The sequence below is a fragment of the Pipistrellus hanaki genome (genome assembly GCF_964339955.1).
Source record: "Pipistrellus hanaki genome assembly, chromosome: 14".
NCBI classification, from domain to species: domain Eukaryota; kingdom Metazoa; phylum Chordata; class Mammalia; order Chiroptera; family Vespertilionidae; genus Pipistrellus; species Pipistrellus hanaki.
The window spans coordinates 2,231,661-2,257,735 of record NC_140516.1 but is presented as its reverse complement, the minus strand read 5'-3'; the positions used below and the strand labels follow the sequence as shown (position 1 = coordinate 2,257,735).

Genomic DNA, 26,075 nt, shown 5'->3' with positions numbered 1-26,075 from the left:
AGAACCCCCCCCCCCCCCCCTTTAGCAATTCATATAATTCAGGTTTGGCAGTGATGAACTCCTTTAGTTTTTTTTTATTTGTGAAGCTCTTTATCTGGCCTTTGATTCAGAGTGATAGCTTTGCTGTGTAGAGTATTTTTGGCTGTAGGTTCTTGCTATTCACCACCTTGAATATTTCTTGCCATTCCCATCTGGCCTCCATGGTTTCTGTTGAGAAATCAGCTGACAATCGGATGGGTGCTCCTTTATAGGTAACTACCTGCTTTTCTCTTGCTGCTTTTAAGATTCTCTCTTTGTCTTTTGCTCTTGGAATTTTAATTATGATGTGTCTTGGTGTGGTCCTCTTTGGATTCCTTTTGTTTGGGATTCTGTGTGCTTCCTGGACCTGTAAGTCTATTTCTTTCACCAGGTGGGGGAAGTTTTCTGTCACTATTTCTTCCAATATGTTTTTGGTATCTTGCTCTCTCTCTTCTTCTGGAACCCCCATAATTCTGATGTTGGTTCGCTTGAAGTTGTCCCAGAGGTTTCTTACACTATCTTCAACTTTCTGTATTCTCTTGTCTTGCTTCTGTGGAGGAGTGTCCTCTGGCTCTTTTCTAGGAAATTCTTGAAAAATCTTATAACTGTAGTTTTGAACTCAATGTCCATTTTTTTTACTTAACTCCATTTCCTTCCTTTGTGTCCTGCCTCTTCTCTGCATTTTAGCTGTTTCCCTGATTTGATGGAATAGTTTTGTGTGCTAGGTGTCCTGGTAGAGTCCAGTAGCACAGCCTTACCAGTTACCTGAGGGGGACAGTCTTGGTACAGCCCTTTGTGTACTGTGTTTGTAGTCTTGTTGTTAAGCCTTGCTTGTTGTTGGTATCACTGGGAAACGATCTCCAAGCCAATTGGCTGTGAGGATTAGAGTGTCTCAGCTAGGAGGGCTTCTGTGCTCTGATTGGATGGGCAGAGTCTCGGGGTGGCACAGACAATCTTTGGTTCCTCATCAGTCCGCCTTAGGAAAGTCCTATTCGCAGCGAGTCCTGCAAGATTTGTTGCAGGCACATGCACCTCTTGGGTAAAGGCTGTTATCAAGTTTTGTCTGCTTCCTGACAGCCAGTTTTTTCCCGGCTCAGAGTTGTGTCTCAGTGCAGTTGGGAGTTTTGTTTTTTTTCTCCTGAATGAGAAAGCCAGCCTCTGGGAGGGTTTCTATGTTCCACTTGGATAGGGCGGAGTCTCGGGTGGTGCAGACAAGCTTTGGTTTCCCATCAGCCCCTCCCTAAAAGGATCCGGTTTCTGAGTCCCGCAGTAATGGCTGCTGGCTACACGCACCTCTGAGAGAGCTTTGCCTACTGTCTGACAATCCAGCCTCTCCCTGACTGTGGCTGTCCATCAGAGCAATAGGGCGGTTCTGTTTTCCTCCCAAACAAGAAAGCCAGCCACGCGTTAGCTGTCAGCCCTCTCTGGATGCCTTGAATAAGCCAGCAATGAACCCAGCAGCCGCCTTTTCCATGTTCTCCGCACCTTCACAGTTCCTGAGGGACACTGAGCCTCTTTCCTTCCTAGATGGTAGAGCTTCCTCTCAGCCAGCCATCTAGTGTTTCAGGTTGATGTTTCCTCTGTTTTGCAGTTGTAAATTTAATATTGTTGTGGTAGGTTGCATTTAGGTGTCTACCCTATGCCGCCATCTTCGTTTCTCTCCTTGCCCTTTAAATGAAAATAGAACATAGGGCATGCTCATGATTTTATATTCATAAAGAAAACAGGAACTAGGATTAGAACCCTACTTCTACTCTATTGTTTGTATAACCTAATTTCTGATCTCTCATTTCTTTATCTTTAAAATGCCTGCTTTATGAGTTGTTCTGAAAAAAACAAGAAGCTATATGAAAATGTTCCATACATAGAAAATATGATGCAGCTAGCTTCTCTACAGGTGGCTTTCCTATCCAAGTCTTTTTCATTGTTTTTGGTTTTTCTCTTTACAGGATAACGAGTTGGAAAAGATTACGAGGAGGTTCACCATGGAACTGGCCAAGAAAGGCTTTATTGGTATGTGTTGCCATGTAGGTTTCTACATAGAATGAGACCATCTCAGAAGTAATTGTCTTAATTTGAACCCGTGCCTGAATAGTGCTCCCTTTTTAATTTTAGAAAGACATAGGTTCTGAGAGGAATATGGTGAGATCCCGGGCCTCTCTATGACACTCTCGTAGGAAATTCCAGTTCCCAGTGTGCAGTGTGGACATCAGGGGAGGCCACCCACCTCTTCTCCTCACAGTGAAGGGTTCTGGTCCTCTAACAGCATTTTACAATCAATTGCAACTTCAGAAACCCCGGGCCATGTTTTTAGGAACTAACAAATACCTGTATTACTATAAAGGTTTTCAAATCTGTAAAAGGCACTGTTACAGTAGTAACCCTGACCTGGTAGCAGTGAAAAAGCTAGTGCCTTCTGGAATTGGAGGCGTAAGCATGCCTATGCCTTCAGAGCAGGGGCCAGGCCGAGACAGGAGGGTCCCTGCTGTCCTGGCTGAGTTTGAGGGCTTCTGGCATTCTTGTTTGTTACTGGGAGCTTTTGCCAGACTAAATTTCTGAAGGCACTGACCCTCATTTGGTTGATGTTTTAGTATCATATTAATAATTATCTGTGTCATATGTGTGGTTTTTTTTTTTGAGAAATAGGAATATTCTTCTATCTTTAATTAGCAAGCACTGAGCCTATATATTTCTTTTCTTGTTCTAGAAATATTTTCATTTGTTTTAGTAAAATAAACCAAATTACTAGAATGTTTGCCTTTTCAACATAGTCAAACCAAAGAAGACTAACATAGGAAAGATCTACTTTTTCTCTATTCCTGCCCCTGTTTTCTCCCCCAACATTCCCCCCTCTGTTCATAAATTCCTATGATCTTAAGATATGCTTATTGTGAAATTGGCCCTATTTTTAGGGGGAAAGGGGGGAATAAGGGCATGACTTAAATAAACTAATAAAGATAAATATAGATCATACTAGAACTTGACTAGATTTGACCTATCATAAATGTATTTCAAAGGCATTTGGATTCGTGGCATGCCTCCTCTTCCTGAACACCACTGTGGGCTTACCCGAGTTAGTGAGCTGACTGCCTCCTGCACAGGCATGCCTACTAACCCTGAGATTTGTGAATTGAAGTCATGTTCAGCCTATGGATGGTGTTCAGAATTTTTTTATGTCATTTCCTCTTCTCTGAAATCTCAGAACTATTTAATAGTCTTGAGTTATATTATACTTTACTCAGCTGTAGTTATTGCCCATTAGTCAGAGTGTATTCAACTTAATTTTCTCTATATTGAAAAGTATCTTATAGTTCCAAAGGTTAAAAAGTAATTCCTTGAAACTCTGAAAGCTTAGGTACTAGCAATTTGACTTATTTTGGGCAAAAGCCCCATTCCTTATTAACCCACGATGCAACTAAACCGGACCTCTGGGCCAGCAAGCTTCATATAGCATAAGATGGAAGCAGAAGGATTTCTCTCTCTCCCTCCAGGGCACAGAACTAGTCCTGGGAAACCCTGTGGAATTGATGTTATTTCCTGGCTTCCCTTTCCACAGTTTCAGGTTGTACTTTTAACCTGAGTCTGAGTCCTGGCCCTCTCACATTGATGGGCTTTACAGTTTCTGCAAAAAAGTCAGCTGGGATGTCGTGAGGGGTTGCATTGAATCTGAAGACAGTGGAGTGTTGCTGTCAAAACCATATCAAGTCTTCTAGGCCGTGAACACTGAATATCTTTCCACTTGTTTAGGTCTTGGACTTCTCTCAGTGATGTGTTAGTTTTCAGAGTACAAGTCTTACACTACCTTTTAAAGTTTATTCATAAGTTTTTTTATTCTTTTTGATATTCTAAAGAATATTAATCTGCAGGATTCTTGTGAGGTCTTTCATTATTGTTCATCCTCACCCAAAGATATTTTTAGAGAGAGAAATGGGAGGAGGAGGAGGAGGAGAGAGAGAGAAAGAAACACCAGTCAATATAAGAGACACATAGATCCATTGTCTTCCACACTTGCCCTGACCAGGGCTGGAGATCAAGTATGTGTCCTTTGCAGGAATCGAACACAGAACCCTTCAGTCCACATGCCAGCACTCTATCCACTGAGCCAAACCGACTAGTGCTCTTGTGAAGTCTTGGATATCAGGATAGCAGTGGTTAATAAACTAAGTCAGGAAGTATTCTTTCTTCTTCTATATTTTTTTTAATTTGTGAAATATGTGTGTTAATTGTATGAATTTAAATATCCTCTTTGTAAACTGTTAAGTTTACAACCTTTTACTTTGTAAAAAAATACCCTTGCAGTGACCTATTGTTTCCATTAGTGCCCTTTTGTCAGAAGATGAGGCTAGAATTAGCGTATTTCTTCCAAGCATGAAGTCCTGTGGGGTGAGGATGGGTGTGGACAGTTAGACTTCATGAGATTTATAAGATACCTTTAAAAAGCTACCAGGGCATAGAGTTCCAGATGGAGTGGGGGAAGAGGTCAGAGTGAGAAAAGTAAACTGTGGTCATTTCCAAGTGTTTTTATACCAGTTTTTATCCATTGCATCCTAACTTGTACAAAACAGTGCAGCGTCTAGGACCTTGGCCCCTGAAATATAGAAGAACCTTAAAAATGTACCTTATATTTCTGGTTTAAAAGTAAAAATTATAGAAAGAACTTAGAGTACAGTTGTTAGAATGATCTTTATTTTGGAGAGACTTAATAGTTTAACCATTTTTAAAAAATATGTTTTTATGGATTTCAGAGAGAATGGGAGAGGTAGAGAGAGAAAAACATCAACAATGAGAACAATGAGAGAGAGTCATTGAGCACTTGCCTCCTGCACCCCCCCCCCCCCCAACTCTGGGGATCAAACCCACCACCTGGACATGTGCCCTGATCAGGAATTGAACTGTGATTTCTTGGTTCATAGGTCAACGTTCAACTGCTGAGCCACGCAGTTTAACCATTTTTTAAGTTGTGTTTTTCTTTTTATAAAGACAATGAATTGTTCTGATTTTATTGTCTAAAGTTTTACATATGTCTCCTTTTTCCCTGATTTCCCTCCCTTCCCCCGCCCTCCCGTTCCCCAGCCATTCCCACCACGGGCAAGCCCCCACCGCCCCAATGTCTGTGTCCATGGGTCATGCTAATATTGCATGCATACAAGTTCTTTGGTTGCTCACTACACCACACACCACCTCCTCTGCCATTTGTCTCTGGATCTATTTTTGTTCATCAAATTATTTTGATCATTATATCCCACATATGAGTGAGATCATGTGATATTTATCTTTCTCTGACTGGCTTATTTCACTTAGCATAATGCTCTCCAGTTTCATCCATGCTGTTGCAAATGATAAAAATTACTTTTTTATAGCAGCATAGTATTCCATTGTATAGATGTACCACAGTTTTCTAATCCATTCATCTGCTGATGGGCACTTCGTTGTTTCCAAATCTTAGCTATTGTAAACTGTGCTACTATGAACATAGGGGTGCATATATCCTTTCTGATTGGTGGTTCTGGTTTCTTGGGGGCAATGAGTTTTTATTATTCAGTTGGAACAATATAGAAACCTATAAACACGAATGAAATCCAAAGAGCTTGAACAAGTTTGTGCATATGTTTCCAAACTTTATATACAGATATGCACATGGTCTGTGCACATATATTATACATAGAGACACAGAAAGATATATATACATAGGAACATATACATGGTGTAATAAACCTGCATTTTTCCTCATGTCTGTTTTGGTGATGTTGCTAAGTCATTTACATGGGTGTAGATCATCCTTTTATTCTCACTTTCTTTTCTTTTTTTCTTTTTTAAATATATTTTATTGATTTTTTACAGAGAGGGATAGAGAGTTAGAAACATCGATGAGGGAGAATCATAGATCAGCTGCCTCTTTCACACCCCCTACTGGAGATTTTCCCGCAACCAAGGTACATGCCCTTGACCGGAATCGAACCTGGGACCTTTCAGTCTGAAGACCGACACTCTATCCACTGAGCCAAACCGGTTTCGGCCTTTTATTCTCACTTTCTTTGGTAGAAGTATTTCTACACATTTCTGCCTTTACATATTTGAGTGAGCATTATTTAACACATTTTTTCAAATGTGTTTTACTGATTTCAGAAAGAAAGGGAAAGGGATAGATATAGAAACATTAATGATGAGAGATAATCGTTGATTGGCTGCTTCCTGCATGTCCCCCACTGGGGATCAAGCCCACAACCCGGGCATGTGCCCTGATTGAGAACTGAACCGTGATCTCCTGGATCCTAGGTCAACCACTGAGCCACGCCAGCCAGGCAACACATTTTTATCTGAATTTCACTGTGTACAGTCATTGGTACCTATGGCTGCTTTTGAGCTAACTTGTTATATTTGTTTACTGTGATCTGAGGAATTGAAAGCCACGGCCTAAAACTTTATGTACACTGAGTAAGCTTTGAATAATAGGTCAGAGCAGCATTCCGTCGTGTGTAAAAGTAATGTGGCCTTAACGCAATTGCTTTAGCAGTGTCCTTTTTCCTCCTCCTATTAGCTGAGGAGATCTTACAGCCAGAAAGGTGTGGTACCGTACCATATGCTAGTACTCTCTGCCCTCAACAGTCCTCTTCATCAGAGCTGATGGCGATGGTATCTGGCTGCAGTTTACGGAACTGAGATCCAAAGGCCAGACTGATTTGCCAATGCTGCACGTACAGAAGCCGTACTGAGTGGCTTATCCTGCACATAGCTATCTTCCACGTAAATGCTAGTGGAGGAATTTCCATGTAACATTGTGTGTGTATAAATTTGGTAGTGAAGCGTTTAGAAATATCTCCATGACTTCATTTCCCTAAGTGAAATCTAAAGTTCCCTAGCCATGGCAGCTTTGTTAGAGAATTACAAAGGTCTTTATGTCTGAGATGAGTTTATCTTCAAAACTGGTGCGATGCTTTTCCTGTGCCCCCAGGTCCGGGCATTGATGTGCCTGCCCCAGACATGAGCACGGGTGAGCGAGAGATGTCCTGGATTGCGGACACCTATGCTAGCACCATCGGGCACTATGTGAGTACTCACCCAGAGGCCCTAGGGCTGCATTGCTGTCTACAAGAAGGAACAAGTTGTGTTATATGTGAAAATGGAGAATTCACCGGGTTTCTCTCCTCCCCTTTAATCATACCTTGATTTGCATGTTATTTTACTTTTGTCTCTAGTCTTAAATCATAAATATAGGGAACATGGATTGAGCTTTTTGCCTTACGTGCCTCCCTATCCTGGATGCCGGGATGGGGCCCTCAGACAATAGAAACGAAGTGAAGAAGCATCTGTCCTGACTTTCCTCAAGTTCTCACTTAGGAGGCATGAAGGCAGAAGCAGATGAGGTGTGGAGGTAGTGTGATGCACGATGGAGAGCTGTGGTTTCCTGGGATGTATTTGGACTAGAACTTGAATATGGGTAGGATTTGAACAGAGGGGGAGTTGGGGAGTGGGAGTAGAGTTCAGGTTGTCTGAAGATAAGGCATATTAGAAATGTGCTAAGAGTGAAAAGGTACGTGAACTGGGACAAAGTATTAAACCCCCTAGGGTTTTAGTTTTCCCTGCTGGTCAGATGGGAGCCTTCGATGCTGACTTCGCAGGCAGTGTCAGGCTGCACTAGCAAAGGGAGGCCCTCCTGCACAGAGGCCGGGGCAGCATGGGCCCTGGCAGACACCAGTTGGCAGGACTGAGTAGGACACGAGGGATCAAGGAAACAGACCATGTCTGGTCGGAGAGAACCAGAAGGACTGGAGCAGAAGTGATGCCACTGATACAGAACCCGAGAAGAAAACTAGTTTTCTGTCTCTGGGAGGGATTAAGCCCTGAAAACAAACATTCAGGGGCTTTCACTTAAAGTATGCGGAGCACCTACTACCTGCAAAGCAAAGTGTAACAGGTGCTCAGCACAGCTACAAGTCCGGACGCTGTGGAAGGAGCTAGGGGAGCCTGGCCGAGCCCGCGGAGGTGAGCTGAGAGAAACCTGTAAGGATGAGCAGGCACCAACTAGAGTAAGGGAGGGCGAGGGTTAGAAGCGGAAGGACGCACCTGGAGAACAGTTCTCATGTGCAGGAGGAGGCCATGGTGGCCAGAGGAGAGAGTGAGACTGTGAGGCCTAAGAGAGGTCCCCAGAGCAGGGTCAGACCAGTATCGCCCTGTAGGCACCAGCAGGACTGTGGTCTTTGTCCTGTGTTCGGAGAGAAACTAGTGCAGCACTACTAACTGGAGTGAGTGTGTGACACAGCGAAGTGTGCCTTTGAAGCATCACTCTGTGAGTGGTGGCGACCGGGGTTGTTGGGCAGGAGCCTGTAAGGCCCAGAAAGACAGTGATGTTAACCCGTCCTGGCATTGGAGAGCAGCGGGCAGACTGAGGAGCCACTGACGGGAAGTAAGCACTCAGTTATAGAGAATGAGTTGTGCTTGTTGGGGGGCGGGAAGTTCTGAAAAGAAACCAGTTCAGCAGCTGGCTTGTCCTGGAGCCAGTGCAGGGGCAGGGGCAGGGGCAGAGGAGAGGGGACGGGGCAGGGGTAGGGGCAGTGGAGAGGGGATGGGGCAGGGGCAGTGAGAGGGGAGTAGGACATGAAGAGTAGTCTCCATTTGAAGAAAACGGAAGACAATTCGAAAGATGGCTATTGTCCCAAGAGAGAGAAGTTGGCTGTTCGCAGAGATCAGTCTGATCCCTGGTGCAGTCTCAGGGAGGACATGGACAGGCAGCCTGGATTCTAGCCTGGCTCCTTCGCAACCAGCTCTGACCTGTGGCAGTGCCTCTGCTTCCTTCTCTATACAATGGCAATGATAACACTCCTTCCTTCGTGAGGTAGTCATGTAATGCCCTTAGCACAAAGAAGTATTATATTTATAAATACTATATCAGGTCAATTACACAAATCCCCTGAAATAAAACAGCAGTATGAGACATTGATACTACAAAGAATTTTGGTTTGACTGTCATTCCCAAATAGGATATTTTTATAAGTGTATTAATTCCTTAATTTTTTTTTCAAAGTGACACAAGATGAAATAGAAAATTTGAAGAGCCACAAAGCTAATAAAAAGTAGAGATTATGCCCTACCTGGTTTGGCTCAGTGGACAGAGCATCGGCCTGCAGGCTGAAGGGTCCTGGGTTGATTCCAGTCAAGGGTACGAGCTCGGGTTGCAGGCTCAATCCCCAGTAGGGAGCGTGCAGAAAGCAGTCCATCAATGATTCTCTTTTATTGTTCCTATCTCCCTCTCCATCTCCCTTCCTCTCTGAAATCAATAAAAATGTCTTTTAAAGTAGAGTTTATTATTTATAAAAAATATAAATAAAGCCTTTTCATAAAGAAAACACAAGGCATGGGTGGTTCTATGGGAAAATTCTACCAAGAAATTTACAAGTGCCAGTTTTACATGTCATCTTTTATGTTTGGGGAGTTGTAGGTATGGTCTCTCTTGTTCTTTTAAATTTATTTACATATATATATTTTTTAATTGATTTCAGAGAAGAAGGGAGAGAGAGAAACATCAATGAGAGAATCATTGATCAGCTGCCTCCTGCCACCCCCTACTAGGGATTGTGCCCACAACCCAGGCATGTGCCCTGACCAGAAACTGACCGTGACCTGGTACATAGGTCTGTACTCAACCACTGAGCTACACTGGCCAGGCCTCCTGTTCTTTTTTAAGCGAGACACTAGATTGAAGTGTGCGGAGTAGTGGACAAATAATTGTTATTCATAGTTCATTCCCAGTAGTGATAGCAAAAAATGTGTTGTGAGACGTTGCCAGCGGAAACCTCAGGCTATACTAATGAAAGGCTTTTCCTTAAAATGATTGGAAATTCAAAATCAGGACAATCAGAAAGCATAGTTTTGTTATTCCAGGAGTGAGCCTAAACCACACGGCCCCTTTTGTCTAGCCCCGCCTCGAAGAGCCGTGTTCTCCCAGGGCTTCCAGAGCAATTAGGCTCTCGGGGGCCGGGCTGGCACCACGCCTGTCGGCTCTAGCATTCGTATTTCCACTGTTTAAATGGCACTAGGCTTGCAGTTCTGCATTCATTATTCATGGGAGAAACTGTGGGAAAACTAATTCTGTAAATCTTTACTAGACTACTTTTTTTTCCCCATTAATTTTGTTCTTTCTGTTGGCATTTGTATGAGTAATAGTTCCCAGCTCTCCCTATAAAAATATTTAAACAATGCAGAAAAATACCAAATCACTTTTTCACTCATCAAGCTAGGATATCTATTGGACGGTAGGGTAAGTTATGAAGTAAGGCACTTGTTTCACATGGGTAGCAAATTGCCTAAGCTTATTAAATAGTTTGTATCTTAGCCATCATGTAAAATGCTTTCTTCACTTTTATTGATTTCCTATGTACGACTGGACTGTCCTATTTCTTCTGTCACTAATCCAATTGGTCTATTCTGTGCTGGTTGCTACAGTTTATAGCCCTCCCAAGCTCTTCCATCTTTTTTCTAATTCTATTGTTTCTGCACAAGAATACATGCCCATCGACTCCGGGCCCAGACAGGTGGTGATGAAGCCCTGCCCTCACTTCACGCCCACAGCGAACCAGAGGCACCACTCAGAGCGGTGGCCTCTGTGCCCTACTCATATGTGCCTAACCGGTTTTCTTAACCCAAGTGGTACTGTACTAAATATACAAAAAAACTGGAATTTCTTGAAGTAGAATTTCTGGGTTAGTGGGTTTTCTTATTTTAGCAACTATTCCATATTGCCCCAAATTATTTTATTCTCAGTTAATACAGACTGAGAACTGTGTTGCTCCTATAAATGCCATTTTTTTCCCTTGAATACTTTTGCTGGCCCACTTCTTTATATATATAAAGAATTGATTTTAGAGAGGAAGGGAGAGGGAAAAGAGACATAGAAAATCAATGGTGATGAAAAATCGATTGGCTGCCTCCTGCACACGCCCTACTGGGGATTGAGCCGCATCCTGGGCATGAGCCCTTGACCGAATCAAACCCAGGACCCTTCGGTCCATAGGCCAACACTGAGTCACTTTTTTTTAGGTGAACTTGAGTTTGTTTTCAAGTGCTTTTTTAAAAGTAGTATTGTATTAAATTTGTAGATTAGTTTGACAGAAGAATATTTTTACAACATTGAGCCTTACCATTGAAGAGCACCATAATGCCTCTTCCTTCAAAGCTCTGTTTTGGTGATGTACTCGAGTTTTGTTGTTGTTTTTTAATGGTTTCTCTTTTTTTGCAGAGAGGAAGGGAGAGGGATAGAGAGAAACATCGATGAGAGAGAAACATGGATCAGCTGCCTCCTGCACATTCTCTACTGTGTATGTGCCCATAACCAAGGAACATGCCCCTTGACCGGAATATAACCTGGGACCCCTGAGTCCATAGGCTAACACTCTGTCCGCTGAGCAAAACCGGTTAGGGCTGCACTATCCACTGAGCAAAACTGGTTAGTTTTAATGGTAGATTTTAAGACACTTAAGGATTGGATGTACCCTGATTAAGTATGGTATAAGTTTTTTGTTGGAAGAATAATACTTTGTTATATTTTCATTGATTTTAGGGAGGAATGGAGAAAGAGAGAAACATCAGTTTTGATAATCATTGATTGGCTGCATCCTGTTCCCTCCACTGGTGGTTGAGCTCATAACCCGGCATGTTGGAATCGAAGTGAGACCTCCCCTGAGCCTTGCTGGCCCTGGCCAGGCAGGAATAATACTTTTTTTTTTTTTTTTTTTTTTTTTAATTTCAGAGAGGAAGGAAGAAGGAGATAGAAATATCAATGATGAGTGAGACACATTGATTGGTTGCCTCCTGCATACACCCTGACAAGGGCCAGGGCTGGAGCCTGCAACCTAAGTACCTTGACCAGAATCGAACCTGGGACCCTTCAGTCTACCGGCTGACACTCTATCCACTGAGCCAAACTTTCTAGGGCAGGAATAATACTTTTAAGCTATTAAAAATGCTATCTGGCCCTGGCCAGTGTAGCTCAGTTGGTTGGGTGTCATCCCGTGTACCAAAAGGTTGCCAGTTTGATTTCCAGTCAGAGCACATGCTTGATCAATGTTTCACTCTCATTGATGTTGTCTTTCTCTTTATCTTTCTCTCTGAAAAATCAATCAAAAATCTTTTTTTAAAGAAAATGCGACCCATTTTTTTTTTTTTTTAAATCAGAACATGACATTCAGCACAGAGTCTCTGTCCGCCCGTCAGTAAGTTCATCATTTGTGAAAAGAAAATACAACCCATTTTTGTGACATTGTATTTGTACTTTAGGAATCTAGTTAAGTTAAATTCCTAACGCCCTGTTCCTCCCATTGGAAATACTAGCCTAGTTTCACACATTTTCGGGGAACAGAAATTTCAAAGAGTGAGTCAGGTGCCTCCAGATGACGCTCCTAAAGAGCGCATTTTAGTTGAATGAGAATGTGTTTGGTTCTATCCGTCATTCCATTGGTTCATCAAAGGAAATTCTCCTTAGGTTACATCTCTGAAGCTCTGGCTTTCTCTTGCAGGATATTAATGCCCATGCCTGTGTCACTGGCAAGCCCATCAGTCAGGGTGGGATCCATGGACGCATCTCTGCTACTGGCCGGGGAGTTTTCCATGGAATCGAAAACTTCATCAATGAAGCTTCTTACATGAGCATTTTAGGAATGACACCAGGGTTTGGAGATAAAACATTTGTTGTTCAGGTAAAAGTTTTTGTTTCTTAAAGAATAACTTATAAGTTGTTTTTAGATTTGCATTTTTTAAAATTTAACTATTTTTAATCTCTTAAGTTTTAGAATACGTAGTTGTTTTCAGAATATTTATTGTGTGAGCTTTGGTATGATTATGTGACTAGAAGCAATTTAAGTATCTCTAGGACACATATGGAACTCTCACCAACTCCATTTTGTTTTTTGATATGTTTTTATTGATTGGCTGCCTCCTGCACGCCCCACACTGGGGATCGAACCTATAACCCGGGCATGTGCCCTGACCACGAATCAAACCGTGACCTCCTGGTTCAAAAGTTGACACTCAACCACTGAGCCATGCCTACTGGGCATCACCAACTTCTTTTAATCAGTATTTAAAAATTGAGACTGTATCCAGAAGGGGAAATCACTTAAACTATTAGGGGTACACAGAAAGAATTTGGTGTTTGATTACTTAAGGAATTATATTGAATGTTACTTTAAAATAGAATTCATATTCCTCCCAATTAGTGACTTACTTTTTAGTACCAAAGGACATCTGGTCGTGAGGGACCTGGGTGGTATGGTTGATACCATATCATCTATAATCATCTATTATAATCTATAATAATAAAAGCACAATATGCTAATTAGACTGGACTTCCTGTGACCCCTGGGACAAAGCCAGGGCTGCAAGGGCTGAGGCAAGCTGCCGCAGCTGCAAAGGCCAAGCCCCTTGCACGAATTCTGTGCATCAGACCTCTGATTTCTTTATAAATCAACAGGGTTGCACTAACTAAACTTCTTCAGGTCTCATTATCACAGACACAAAGGGTTGGGTTGTTCATTGTTAAACAGAAATTTATTCTTGAAGGGAAGCCATTTAGTTCATTGTTTCTTTTGGCAAAGGGATTTTGAGAATTTCTTTTAGCAGAATGCCAAGTTGCATTGGACAGAGTGTGATTTACCATCTGTCTGTAGTAGGAAGCTGTTTTTTGTGTCATAAGTAATTGTTCTTTACAGGGATTTGGTAATGTGGGCCTGCACTCTATGAGATATTTGCATCGTTTTGGTGCTAAATGTGTTGGTGTTGGTGAATCTGATGGGAGTATATGGAATCCAGATGGCATTGACCCAAAGGAACTGGAAGACTTCAAATTGGTATGTTAAAGCTAATATCGGAGCAGTTTTACTGTCCTGAATATTGTAAAGTTGCAATAGCTTTTATTTAAATCTATTGCCATTGCTTGCTTTTTTAAAATGTAACGTTAAAGATAACTTTGTCTTCATGTCATTTGGCACTAAATTCTGGTGCAGCTATTAATTCTGATACTCAATCAATTACAGCAACATGGATCAATCCTGGGTTTCCCCAAGGCAAAGGTTTATGAAGGGAGCATCTTAGAGGCCGACTGTGACATACTGATCCCTGCTGCCAGTGAGAAGCAGCTGACCAAGTCCAATGCACCCAGAATCAAAGCCAAGGTAAAAGAGAATAGAGAATGTCCAACCTTCCTCATGGGATGCTATTGAAGGTCAGAGAAAAGTATGCATTTTGGGTATCCTCTTTTTTGTTTTGTTTACAGCTTTATTGGGATACTAGAGGCCCAGTGCATGACGTTTGTGCACTTGGGGGGGTGGAGAGGGTCCCCTCAGCCAAGCCTGCGCCCTTTACAAGTCCAAGAGCCCTCAGGGGATGTCTGGCTGAGGGCTTAGGCCGAGCGGACATCCTTAGCACTTCCATGGGGGTGGGAGAGGCTCCTGCCACCACCATTGAGCTCGTTCTCCCCCTGTGGGAGCGCACTGATCACCAGGGGTCAGCCTCTGTGTTGAGCATCTGCCCCCTGCTGGTCAGTGTGCACCATGATGACCAGTTGTTCCGCCCTTCTGTCAATTTTGCCCTTTTATTATATAGGATAACACACATACCATACAGTTCACCTAAGTGTACAATTTAATGGCTTTTAGTATATTCAGAGTTGTGCAACCATCACCATGGATTTCCTTTTAAAACAAATTTCCAAAAAGTAGTTATGGAAATCAAAAGGTGGAAAAATAGTTTTATATACTTTAGAGCAAAGTGACTTGATTGATTTTAGAGAGGAAAGGAGAGAAACATCAATGTGAGAGAAAAACATTGATTTGCTTGCCTTATCTGGGAACCCACAACCTTTTTATGTATGGCTCCAACCAGCCAGAGTGACTTTTATTAATTTGATTAAACTGGAATTACTCTCTCCTACAACCTCCTACCCATACATGCACATCTCTTGGCGCTCAGTGAGGGCACTTGGTGGTGGTGGCAGCATTCCTATGTGTCTGACTTACAGATCATCGCTGAAGGTGCCAATGGGCCAACAACTCCGGAAGCGGATAAGATTTTCCTGGAGCGGAACATCATGGTTATTCCGGTAAGTCGTCTGTTTGCCAGTTTTTACATATGCTTGGAATTGGAATTGTTTTTGTAAGGAATTATGGGAGGGAGGATCATTAGTTTCCCAAGCTGTTAGTGAATTCATCTTTAATTTGTGTTTAAGAAAATAAAATAGAAGCATGATTGTTAGTATGGTAAGCCTGTCAGTTTTTGCCTGAGCATTTTCTTCTAGCTTCAAGCTCTTTCTTGAGTGTGTATTTAGCCTTCTTTAGAACCTAATTACATAGATGTGTATTGTGCTAGAAATATTTTTCTAACTTAAAATTAAAGATTGCTTTATCATCCTAACAGTATGCATTTCCAGTGTCCCTGCAGCTTTGCTCAGGAAGCTAATGTGAGGGTCATGTTTGTTTTCAGTGGATAAGCGTGGGTCCAGACAACAGGTTATTGACAACTGGAAGTTAGTGCAGATTAGGGAGCATTTTTAGAACCCTTTGCTGAAGGCATGAAAATTCAGGTTCACAGAAGTGTGCTGCCCTCGGTGCAGAGGGAATGCTGCTGGGAGGTTCCCCGCACAGTCCAGCCCAGGGAGGGGCAGCAGTTCTGTCAGAAAACCGTTTTGGTGGAGAAGAGGCTCTAGCCATAGCTGATTAAATGCTTGATTAATAAAATGAAATAAAATAAAAAAGCAACTCAGATGGACCGGAAAGGGAGATTGTTAGATTTAAGTATGAAGTTTTAAGATAGCTAAGATATATTTGGAAAGATTGACACTTAATCTGCTTTGATACTAAAATTGAGCTCTTAGTTTATTGTAAGCTTTTATCTAAAACCATCATCTTTTATCTTCGGTATCTTCCTGACACATTTTTGTATGTAGGATCTTTACCTGAATGCCGGGGGAGTTACAGTATCTTACTTTGAGTGGCTGAAGAACCTAAATCATGTCAGCTATGGCCGTTTGACCTTCAAATATGAAAGAGATTCTAACTACCACTTGCTCAGTAAGTTCTGATGATCTTGTTCTCCAAAATTAATCTTTGGGGCCAGCTAGAAGGCTGGACAAAGCTTAAACTTAAGACCAGTTTCCTTTTTATAATTCTAAAGAACGTAAATTAATTTCAGTACCGAAAAGTATATTATTTTGCTCATGAATCTTAGTCCAAAAATATATAATTTCTTTATGGGTAAGCAATATATTAGCTTCCTTAAATATATTTATATCCAAATGTTTGTTTTATAATGTAATTTTCCAAGAACATAATCTGCAAGTTAGGATAAGAAAGAACATCAGTTTAAACTGGCAGCTCCTGTTGGTGTGCATCCCGTTTCTGCCTCTGGTCGCTCTGAGTGAAGCCTGTTTAGTGTGAGAATGCTTTAGTCTTCTGGTAGAGAAGACTTTTTCTTGGACAGGAGTAGGCTCCAGGGCTAACAGTAGGGTTTTCCTGAAGCTGAAACAAGACCAAGACCTCCAACTGAGCGCTTTTACTCAGCCTGCTCAGAATGGGGTGAAGTGACCCATCTATTTCCGTTTCTCTCCCTCAGCATTTCTTTTTTTAAAGAGCCAAGGAAAAACCCTGGTAATGGGTGCTATGGAAACAGCAGTGACCTGAATTCACTTTACATAGGAATTTGGCCAAATGCTCTACCCTTCTAAATGATTAACCCTTCATGTCATTAATGTTGAAGTTTTCTAAAACTCTTGATTTGGGGTTGTGAATATAACTGGGGACAACTTTTGCTACTGTTTGACTTTCTGCTGGCATGGTCTTCTCTTCTCTCCTCTTGGCTCTCCATAGTGTCGGTTCAGGAGAGTCTGGAAAGGAAATTTGGAAAGCATGGTGGGACTATTCCTGTTGTGCCCACATCGGAGTTCCAAGACAGGATATCGGTGAGTGCTTGGGACAGTCCCCTTTCCACCTGCCTGCTCGCTTTAGACTCGGGTCGGGCACCTACATGAAAGTAATCCTAGGACTTGTAAGAATCCTAGTTCCAAACAAGTAACTAATGGCTCTTCTGTTTTTGGCACCTTAACAATACCCGTGGCTCCACAGTAATACAATGTAATGGCAAAGGGTTACTACGGATTTAACTCGGTTAAGCTTCAGAGAAATAGAAATGAAAATAAAAATTAGAACTCTATGAAAAATGGGGATTGCTATCTGGATACGAAAGAGTGAAAGCAGATTAGAAAGGGTGCTTAATAGTAATGAGCAACTGACAAGGCTATGTTAGTAGAGCGCACACATCACAGAGAGATTCCTCACCAGGAAAGTGCGAAGGCATGGAAAGCAAGTCAGAGGAAATAGGCCTAGACGAAATGTTAACCTCGCAGTTAGAGTACAAATTAAAAAAGGTTTCTTTAATCTATTAAACGATCATAAACAATGGATCTGCTAGTCACCATGTCTTCGGTGAAGCAGTTGTGCCTTTATTCTGATAGCAGTGCAGATTGGTGTGGCTCTTTGAAAAATTGAGGAGTGAGGAGTTGTCAGTGTTCCTGCCCTTTGGCATAATAATGTCCCCTCTGGGGACTCATCCTAAGAAAACATTCCTAAGGGGAGGAATGGCTCCGTGTATGAGGATGTCATTGGAACTATGTTCGCAGTCAGTTTCAAAGTTACCTTGATTTAACTGTCATATAGATGGCAGAAAAATGGCTGTTATATCTTCTTATGAAATGAAATATTCAGTCATGGAATATATCAGCGATTTTCAACCTTTTCCATCTCTTTGGCACACATAAACTAATTACTAAAATTATGTGGCACACCAAAAAATAAATGTTTTACTGATTTAACCCCCCCCCCCAAAAAAAGATATAATTTTGATTAATTCACATGGGACGGCTATTGTGTTGGCTGTTCTCATTTTTTTTTTTTTTTTGACAGCCTAAGAAAAAAGAGGTCAGTGCCCCTGACTAAATAAATAGTTAAGTTCTGCATGTTTTAAACATTCTTGTGGCACATATCGGGTGAAGATCCCAAACTATATTGAAAACATGAGGAAAAGTTAAGGGTATCATTTTGAAGATGCTTTTGCCACTCTGGATACTAATTGTTCCCCTAAATCAGGGGTCTTCAAACTACGGCCCGTGGGCCACATGCGGCCCACAGAGGAGTCTGATCCGGCCCGCCAGGTTTTTTGGGCAGTGAGCGCAGCCGAGGTGTTACAGTAGGAATTAGTAGTTCATATAGTCCGGCCCTCCAGCTCTCTGAGGGACCGTGATCTGGCCCCCACTTTAAAAAGTTTGAGGACCCCTGCCCTAAATGAATCTTCTTTCCCAGAGGCATGTCTGTTAGTGCTGGTCCCTCTGTTGGAAAAGCCATAGCCTCTCCTTTCTTAGGTGTCACTGCATCTCTGCAACCTTTCCTGAAAGTGCCCTCTACGTGCCAGAGCTGTGGGCATCCTGGGCAGTGCTGCAGCTGCTCTTCAGTGGGTTTCTTGCTCCTCCCAGCACCTACCTGGCACATATCAGTCACACAGATTGAAACATCCAGGAGGAGCACAGAAAGAGGACACCCTGCCAGTTAGGCAATAAGTAGGGCAACAGCTATGATGACTTTCTTTTCTTTCTTTTTTTTAATATATTTATTGATTTTTTACAGAGAGGAAGAGTGAGGGATAGAGAGTTAGAAACTGACATCGATGAGCTGCCTCTTGCACACCCCCTACTGGGGATGTGCCCGCAACCAAGGTACATGCCCTTGACCAGAATCGAACCTGGGACCCCTCAGTTCGCAGACTGACGCTCTATCCATTGAGCCAAATCGGTTTTGGCTCTTTTTATCGTTTTAAAATAAATGTTGTCCAATCTATTGGTCTCCCAATTTTCAGATGCTTGCATATCTTCCAATTTTAGACTTGAGTGCTATTTCTCACTTCCTACCTGTTGTAGGAATCCTATAAAATAAAAGCCCAATATGTTAAGTGTCTAGGTGACCAGTTGGGCATTCAACCAATCAAAGCATAACATGCTATTGATATGCGAAGGCCACTCAACCACTCGCTAAGGTGTGCACTGACCACCAGGAGGCAGATGCTTCGACCAGTAGGTTAATCTGCTGATGGGGTCCGGCCAACAGGGACTGAGTGAGACAGGCCAGACAAACCCTGGAGCCCTCCCCAGGCCCTGATCACACACCGGTGGGGTCCTTCGGCCTGGCCTGCACCATCTCGCAAACCAGGACCCCTTGGGGGATGTCAAGAGAGCTGGTTTTGGCCCAATCCCGCACACTTGGTGGAGGGATCTCACTGGTGCACAAATTCGTACATTGGGCCTCTAGTCCTATATAATAAAAGCTCAATATGCTAAGTGTCCAGTTGACCAGGTTGGCCTTTCAACCAATCAAAACATAATATGCTAATGATATGCTAAGTCCACTCAACTACTCACTATGATGAGCATTGACCACCAGAGGGCAGACAGCCAACTAGTCTACCAGTCGCTGTGACATGCATGGACCACCAGGGGGCAGATAGTCAACTGGTCAACCAGTCGCTATGATGTGCACTAATCACCAGGGGGCAGATGCTCAACAAATAGGTTAGTTTGCTGCTGGGGTCTAGCCAATCAGAACTGAGCAAGACGGGCTGGATACGCCCTGGAGCCCTCCCGTGGTCCCCTCCCCATCTGGCCAACCTGCATCCCTCTCCAGGGATTGTATACTAGTGGGGTCCCTTGGCCTGGCCTGCACCGTCTCTCAATCAAGGGTTTGGGGGATGTTGGAAGGCCAGTTTCAGCCCGATCCTGCAGGCCAAGCCAAGGGACTCCACTGGTGCACAAATTCATGCATCAGGCCTCTAGTCTTAAGGTATCAGTTGAAAAAACAGTTCTTTTCCAACTCCTTTCCTCTCCCCAGCCTCATTCTGGACCTTCCAAGATCTACTGTCTCCTCACTGTCCCTCATCACCCCTAATGTCCTCAGCATTCTCCATGTCTAACTTAAATTCCATCATTAGTGACTTCTCGCTCTAGTTTTGCTTCATTGATCTTCCTGTTAACACCTGAGCCCTGATAACCCCCAGATCTTTGCCCCCTGTAGCTGGAGACCCTGCGGACTATTCAGATTCTAACCACTAACACCATACATTCTTAGAGCTGCCCCTATTCCATTTGTTTTCTCATTCTCCTAAATATCCTATTTTCTCCTCTCTCTCTCTCTCCTGCACTCCAGCTCTTGACCTGGTATGTGCTCACAGAGAACATTGAAGCAGTCAGAACTTCCCCATGTACCCAGTTCCTGGCATCTGTACCCTGCCTTGTATCAGCTCTCTTACAGAGCAACTCTCTGTACTTCCATCTACCCCCAGGTCTTGCTCTGGGTATTGGAGGGCCCATTTTCAACTTAATCAAATGCCTAACTCAAGCAAATCCTCCCCTCTGTTCTGCATCACCAATCCTCCCCTGTGCAGTCATTTCTATTGGTATTCTAAATGCTCTCCTAAAATATATATAAGTCTTTGCTCAGTCAGTGGCTGAGCATCAATATATGAACCAGGAGGTTGTGGTTCAATTTTCCAGTCAGGGCACAAACCTGGGTTGTGGGCTCAATCCCCAGTGTGGGGCATGCAGGAGGCAGCCAAACGATGACTCTGTTTCATCATTGCTGTTACTATCTTTCTCTTCCTCTTCCTTCCTCTCTGAAATCAATAAAAGTATAATTTTTTTTTTAATTATGTATATACTAGGGGCCCAGTGCACAAATTCATGCACCTTGAAAGGAATTGTGGGCCGTGAGACTGCAATGGGCACAGGGGTGAGTCTCGGCCCATCCTTTGCACCCCTACCCGGCCCCTCCCATCGCAGCCCCTGGTCCCATCTGCCAGCTGCCCTGCTTCTGCCACCACATGCTGATGGTGCCAGCCCCACTCACATTCACTGACGGCACAGAGTGATTGGTGCAAGCGGGTCTGGCGCTGTCAGCAGTTGTGAGCCATAGCTGCTGTCCCAGTTGCCCCTCAGGAGCAGGGGGAGGTGGAGAAGCTCTCAGGGGCAATCAGGGCTGACAGCAGGTGCAAGCACCAAGCAGGACCATGGTACACAGGAGCAAAGAATTTTCAGTAACCACCTGAGGCTCACCCAAATGACAGTGACCAGCACCCACCTTGGTCTGGTGCCCCCGCTCACCTGCTCCATCATTCCGCCTCAGCCAATGCCCGCCATGTTCTGCGTGCACCCTCTGGTGGTCAGTGCACATGATAGCTACCGGTTTTTCATTGTCCCACCGTTCAGTCTATTTGCACATTAAAGTTTTATATATATTTTAGGGGTGTGTGTATGTGAATCTTAATCCCACTTATTCTTCCAGGTTTTGCCATTTTTATTTCCCTTTTGGCAACCTTCTCTTATGCCCATCACTCCACCAAAACTGTCTTCTTAAGGTAGCCAGTGGCACCTGCACTGCCAAATCCAGTGGTCACTTCTCAGTGTTCGTCTTCCTTGACCTATCTGCAGCTGTTGTCACAGTGTTCCCTCCTCCTGAAATGTTTTCTTCTCTCACCTTCCAGATACCACTCACCTGCTTTTCTCCTTACTTCACTATCATTCCTTCTCATTGCCTTTGGGACTTGGTCCCTGTACCAGATTTCTGTCTGAATTCAGTTTTGTTTTTGTTTTTTTAAAATATATTTTATTGATTTTTTTACAGAGAGGAAGAGTGAGGGATAGAGAGTTAGAAACATCAATGAGAGAGAATCATCGATCAGCTGCCTCTTGCACACCCCCTACTGGAGATGTGCCCGCAACCCAGGTACATGCCCTTGACCGGAATCGAACCCGGGACCTTTCAGTTCGCAGGCCGACGCTCTATCCACTGAGCCAAACCGGTTTCGGCTTAATTCAGTTTTGATGATCTCACTCAGCCTCAGGGTTTTAAGTCCAAGTATCTATTCCCACCTAAATATCAGCTCTATGAGGAAAGAGGATTGTCATTACTGTGTATTCTGCTGTGATCTAAGCTGCCTGGAAAAGTGCCTGGCACTTAGTAGATACTCAGTAAGGGTTTTGATGGTTGGGAGATTGAATCAAAGAAACTGCAGTGTCCACCTGTTCAGCAAGATCTTCTTACCTTGGTAGAAGTAAATAAAGCTTAGTTTTTAGTTGATACAAATGCTATAGAAATATACCTTCTTAATTAAATAGTGTTAGTTGGGTGAAGTTTGGCATAGATAACTTGTATTGGTGAGCCACTTTTTTTTCTTTATTTCTAGAATAGAGAAAAGGGTTTTAACACACTATGGCAGATATTAACTCCCTAATGGGTATGAGGAAAGGTGACAGACAACCCATTCCATCTAGGAGCTGGAAAGTCTGTGTTTCTGATCTGGGCACTTGCTGCCCTCTTCAGTGAGTCAAGACCAGCAGATTCTCTCCGAGAACTCTAGCAGGTGACCCACTTTTTATATTATCTGGCCTCTCAGAATGTTTTTGATAGCTGTATATATCAGACTAGAGGCCCCATGCACGAAAATTCGTGCAAGAGTAGGCCTTCCTCCCCACAACTGTCGGCACTGGCTTCCCTCCAGCACCGAGACTCTGGCTGGCTTCCCTTCGGCCCCGGCTTCGTCAGGATGGACATTCAGAGGGATATCTGGTAGATGTCCTGTCTAATTATCATATTACCCTTTTATTATAAATTAGGAACAATGGGGAGAGTTAATTCACATGAAATTTTAGAAAGTGTTCCAGAGCACAAATGAAATAGAGGGATCTCTTGAAACAAATAGACTTAAGTGATAAGAGATAATTGGCATAAGAAAGAGAGGAGCTGGCATGGTGGTCAAAGACCTTGGTTATATCCCAGCTCTAAAACTAGCTACTGGCACACCTGGCCAACTTCACTAGAATTAGGGGGTTCTTTAGAGTTGCTAGTGTTCATCCAGCTTTACAAGTGGTGACACTGTGGAGTTCAGGTCTCTACCCCCGAGCTGCTCCTAGAGATGCCGTGTCTTTCTATGCCCCGTGTGTCCCTGGTGGGATGGGGACTGGACGTGGCCGGGAGAGCCTGCTGCTGGGTGCAGTGCATATCAGTGGCCGGTGCTGATCTCACCACTTCCTTCCTGGTTCATGGTTTTCTGTGTTCATTGTTTTTACTGTGTCAGATCTTACTTCATGAGTATGTTTGCTGTCAAATACAGTGAAAACTACATTATGATTAAAATGCAACTCCCTAATTAGGTTTGAAGATGTTATATAAAAATTAGGTATATCTTTAATTCTGCTGGCTGTGTATTGACTTAACAACCTTTGTCCTCAGGGGGTGAAGCATGTGCTGGGATGGTTTTACTGACTTCATGTTCTTTTTCCTAACAGGGGGCGTCTGAGAAAGACATCGTGCACTCCGGCTTAGCCTACACCATGGAGCGCTCGGCCAGGGTACGTGCGCCGCTGCTCTGTCTGTGTTGTCTCAAAGGGCACCCCAGTGTGGTCTCAGCCCCCAGACTGCTGAGCGTGTGATCCTCATTTGTGTGTGGCAGAGCACATGCTTTTTCAGTCTTAAATGGTAGCCAGTGTTTTCAGGGTCTTCAATATGTTTACCAGGCTTATGAAAATAACTAATAATGTCGAGTAGGAAGAAGTGAGGTTTTCCATTATCCTATAGCAAATGGTCGGCAAACTCATTAGTCAACAGAGCCAATGATTGAAATTTCTTTTGAGAGCCAAATTTTTTAAACTTAAACTTGTCCTAGCGCCACTTCTTCAAAATAGACTCGCCCAGGTATTTTGTGGAAGAGCAACACTCAAGGGGCCAAAAAGCCGCATATGGCTCACGAGCCACGGTTTACCAACCACTGTCCTATAGCAAGTGACCGCACTATAGAGTTTTATGTAAATTAGAGGTTTTTTGACTACTTGATTCTTTTTTTTTTTTAATATATTTTATTGATTTTTTTTACAGAGAGGAAGGGAGAGGGATAGAGAATTAGAAACATCGATGAGAGAGAACCATCGATCAGCTGCCTCCTGCGCACCTCCCACTGGGGATGTGCCCGCAACCAAGGTACATGCCCTTGACCAGAATCAAACCTGGGACCTTTCAGTCCGCAGACCGATTGCTCTATCCACTGAGCCAAACTGGTTAGGGCTGACCACTTGATTCTTATATCAAGATCTTAAACACAGTTTGTCCAGCTTTCCTAATTTCTTAAGTTCAAATTCTGTCTGCTCATATTTAAGGTAGAATAACACAACAGGTATTACACACTGAATTTACCTCTTTACAGTACATAATTTAACAACTTTAAATGTACCCACAGAGCTACATAGCCATTGCCACTAACTACAGGTCACTCCTCACCCTGTTCTTAGTCCTTGTACATCACCACAGAGCATGTCCAATGAATTCCTCCCTGATAGCAGGATGTCTGAAGGACACAGACAGCTCACACCTAAAGTTCTGAAGAGCAACTTCTTGCTGCTGCCTAGACAGTGGCTTACTTAATTTCAAGAATCAGTCCTTCCTGACTAGAAGTTATTCTACTGCCTGAGTAGTTTATTTTTGGCTGCCCAAGTCCTACACTGAAACAGGAACAGGCAACTTGTGCCAGCCCATATGTGCTTGTGTGGCCTGGATGCTGAGTCGGGTGGTCTTCACTATTTTTTCTACTTTGTTTCAGCAAATCATGCGTACAGCCATGAAATATAACCTGGGATTGGACCTGAGAACAGCTGCCTATGTCAATGCCATTGAGAAAGTCTTCAAGGTGTACAATGAAGCCGGTTTGACCTTCACATAGATGGATTGCCACTGACCTCTATACTGCTCTCTCCACCTCTTCATCCGTAGACCTATCACAAGTTTACATGTAACCACAGATCTTTCTCTCATTGCTTATAGACAATGGACAACATTCTCATAGGTCGATTCAAATGAGACCCTTCAGAAAAGAGAAATTAAAATTAGGGGATCACGTGCAAAACTAAAAGTAGATGCCAGAGAGCCATTTGGGTATATCAGCAGAAGAGCTCAATTCTATAGATTACAAACAAAAATAAATGCTGTTTCTCTTTATGCATTTTATCCTTTTAGAATAAAATAACAACATGCTGCTGTAATAAAACTGCCTTTAATCACTGACTAAGCCTAACCTGGACTACGCAGTGAATGCCCGTAAACACAATGAATTAAAAAGCTGGTATTTTTATAACAACACTATCATTTATAGCTTATCAGTAGTATGTTGTCCACAAACAAAAAGCCCAATGGAGAGTTAGTTATCTTCTTTCCTATCATTGCATAGCAATTGATGGCATCTATTTCTGTTGTGTGAGCCTGTCAGAATTTATTAACCACCTTGATGACACATAGTCCAAAGAATATAGTAACCTCCTTATGTTAATTAATTGCTCTTCTCTTTTCAAAGCCTATTGTATTGCCTGATTGAACAATAATTCAAATAGTGTCTCAGAAAAAAACCACTTGGGCTCCCTCTCTGGGGTCTGGCTGGCAGCTCTGAGCATTGCCAACAACAGCCCAACTCACCCTGACTTGGCAGCCCCTTGCAGGGCCTCCCCCTCGGCACAGCTTCAACAGCACAGCTTCAACAGCGGCCCGGGGACAGCCTGGAGTGGCCGTGTGCTTTGCCAGGGCCTTTTGAATAGCAGTGACCCAATGAAGTACTAGATACTATTTATGTAAGAATGAGCTTTTTCTTTTTTTAACAATATCCTTTCAGAAATTTCTAACTACTTTGTAACTGCATGACTTAACTTGGTGATAAAAGCAGTTATTAAAAGTCTACCTTTTCCAAAGCTTATGTTTCTTTCTGTTTTTATATTTTAATAGTGTCTCTTAGTAGGTGATGAAAATACAATTGGGTTTCTGGAGTTTTTTAAACAACCACCTAAATGACATTACTCTTGCTATGTTGCGAGTGACCATATTTTATTCTTGAATTCTCTTGTTTCATTATATTGAATAGGAAATGGCTCTCAAGTTGATACACAGAAGTAATCTCTTTGGTGCCTTTTTTAATGAAGGAAGGTTTCATTGAGTAGGGGTGTT

At 42.9% G+C, this 26,075-nt stretch overlaps 1 protein-coding gene across 1 annotated transcript in view; it reads left to right on the top strand.

Moving 5' to 3' along the window:
• Positions 1 to 25,822, top strand: part of GLUD1 (glutamate dehydrogenase 1) — a 40,092-nt gene extending 14,270 nt beyond the window's left edge. The window contains exons 4-13 of the mRNA XM_084904175.1: positions 1,968 to 2,031; positions 6,971 to 7,065; positions 12,528 to 12,707; positions 13,719 to 13,856; positions 14,043 to 14,180; positions 15,026 to 15,106; positions 15,950 to 16,073; positions 16,869 to 16,960; positions 23,384 to 23,446; positions 24,688 to 25,822. Of these exons, the coding sequence (XP_084760301.1) occupies positions 1,968 to 2,031; positions 6,971 to 7,065; positions 12,528 to 12,707; positions 13,719 to 13,856; positions 14,043 to 14,180; positions 15,026 to 15,106; positions 15,950 to 16,073; positions 16,869 to 16,960; positions 23,384 to 23,446; positions 24,688 to 24,807 (1,095 nt within the window). The 3' untranslated portion in view covers positions 24,808 to 25,822. The remainder of the gene's footprint in view (positions 1 to 1,967; positions 2,032 to 6,970; positions 7,066 to 12,527; positions 12,708 to 13,718; positions 13,857 to 14,042; positions 14,181 to 15,025; positions 15,107 to 15,949; positions 16,074 to 16,868; positions 16,961 to 23,383; positions 23,447 to 24,687) is intronic.
• The last annotated feature ends 253 nt before the right edge of the window (positions 25,823 to 26,075 follow it).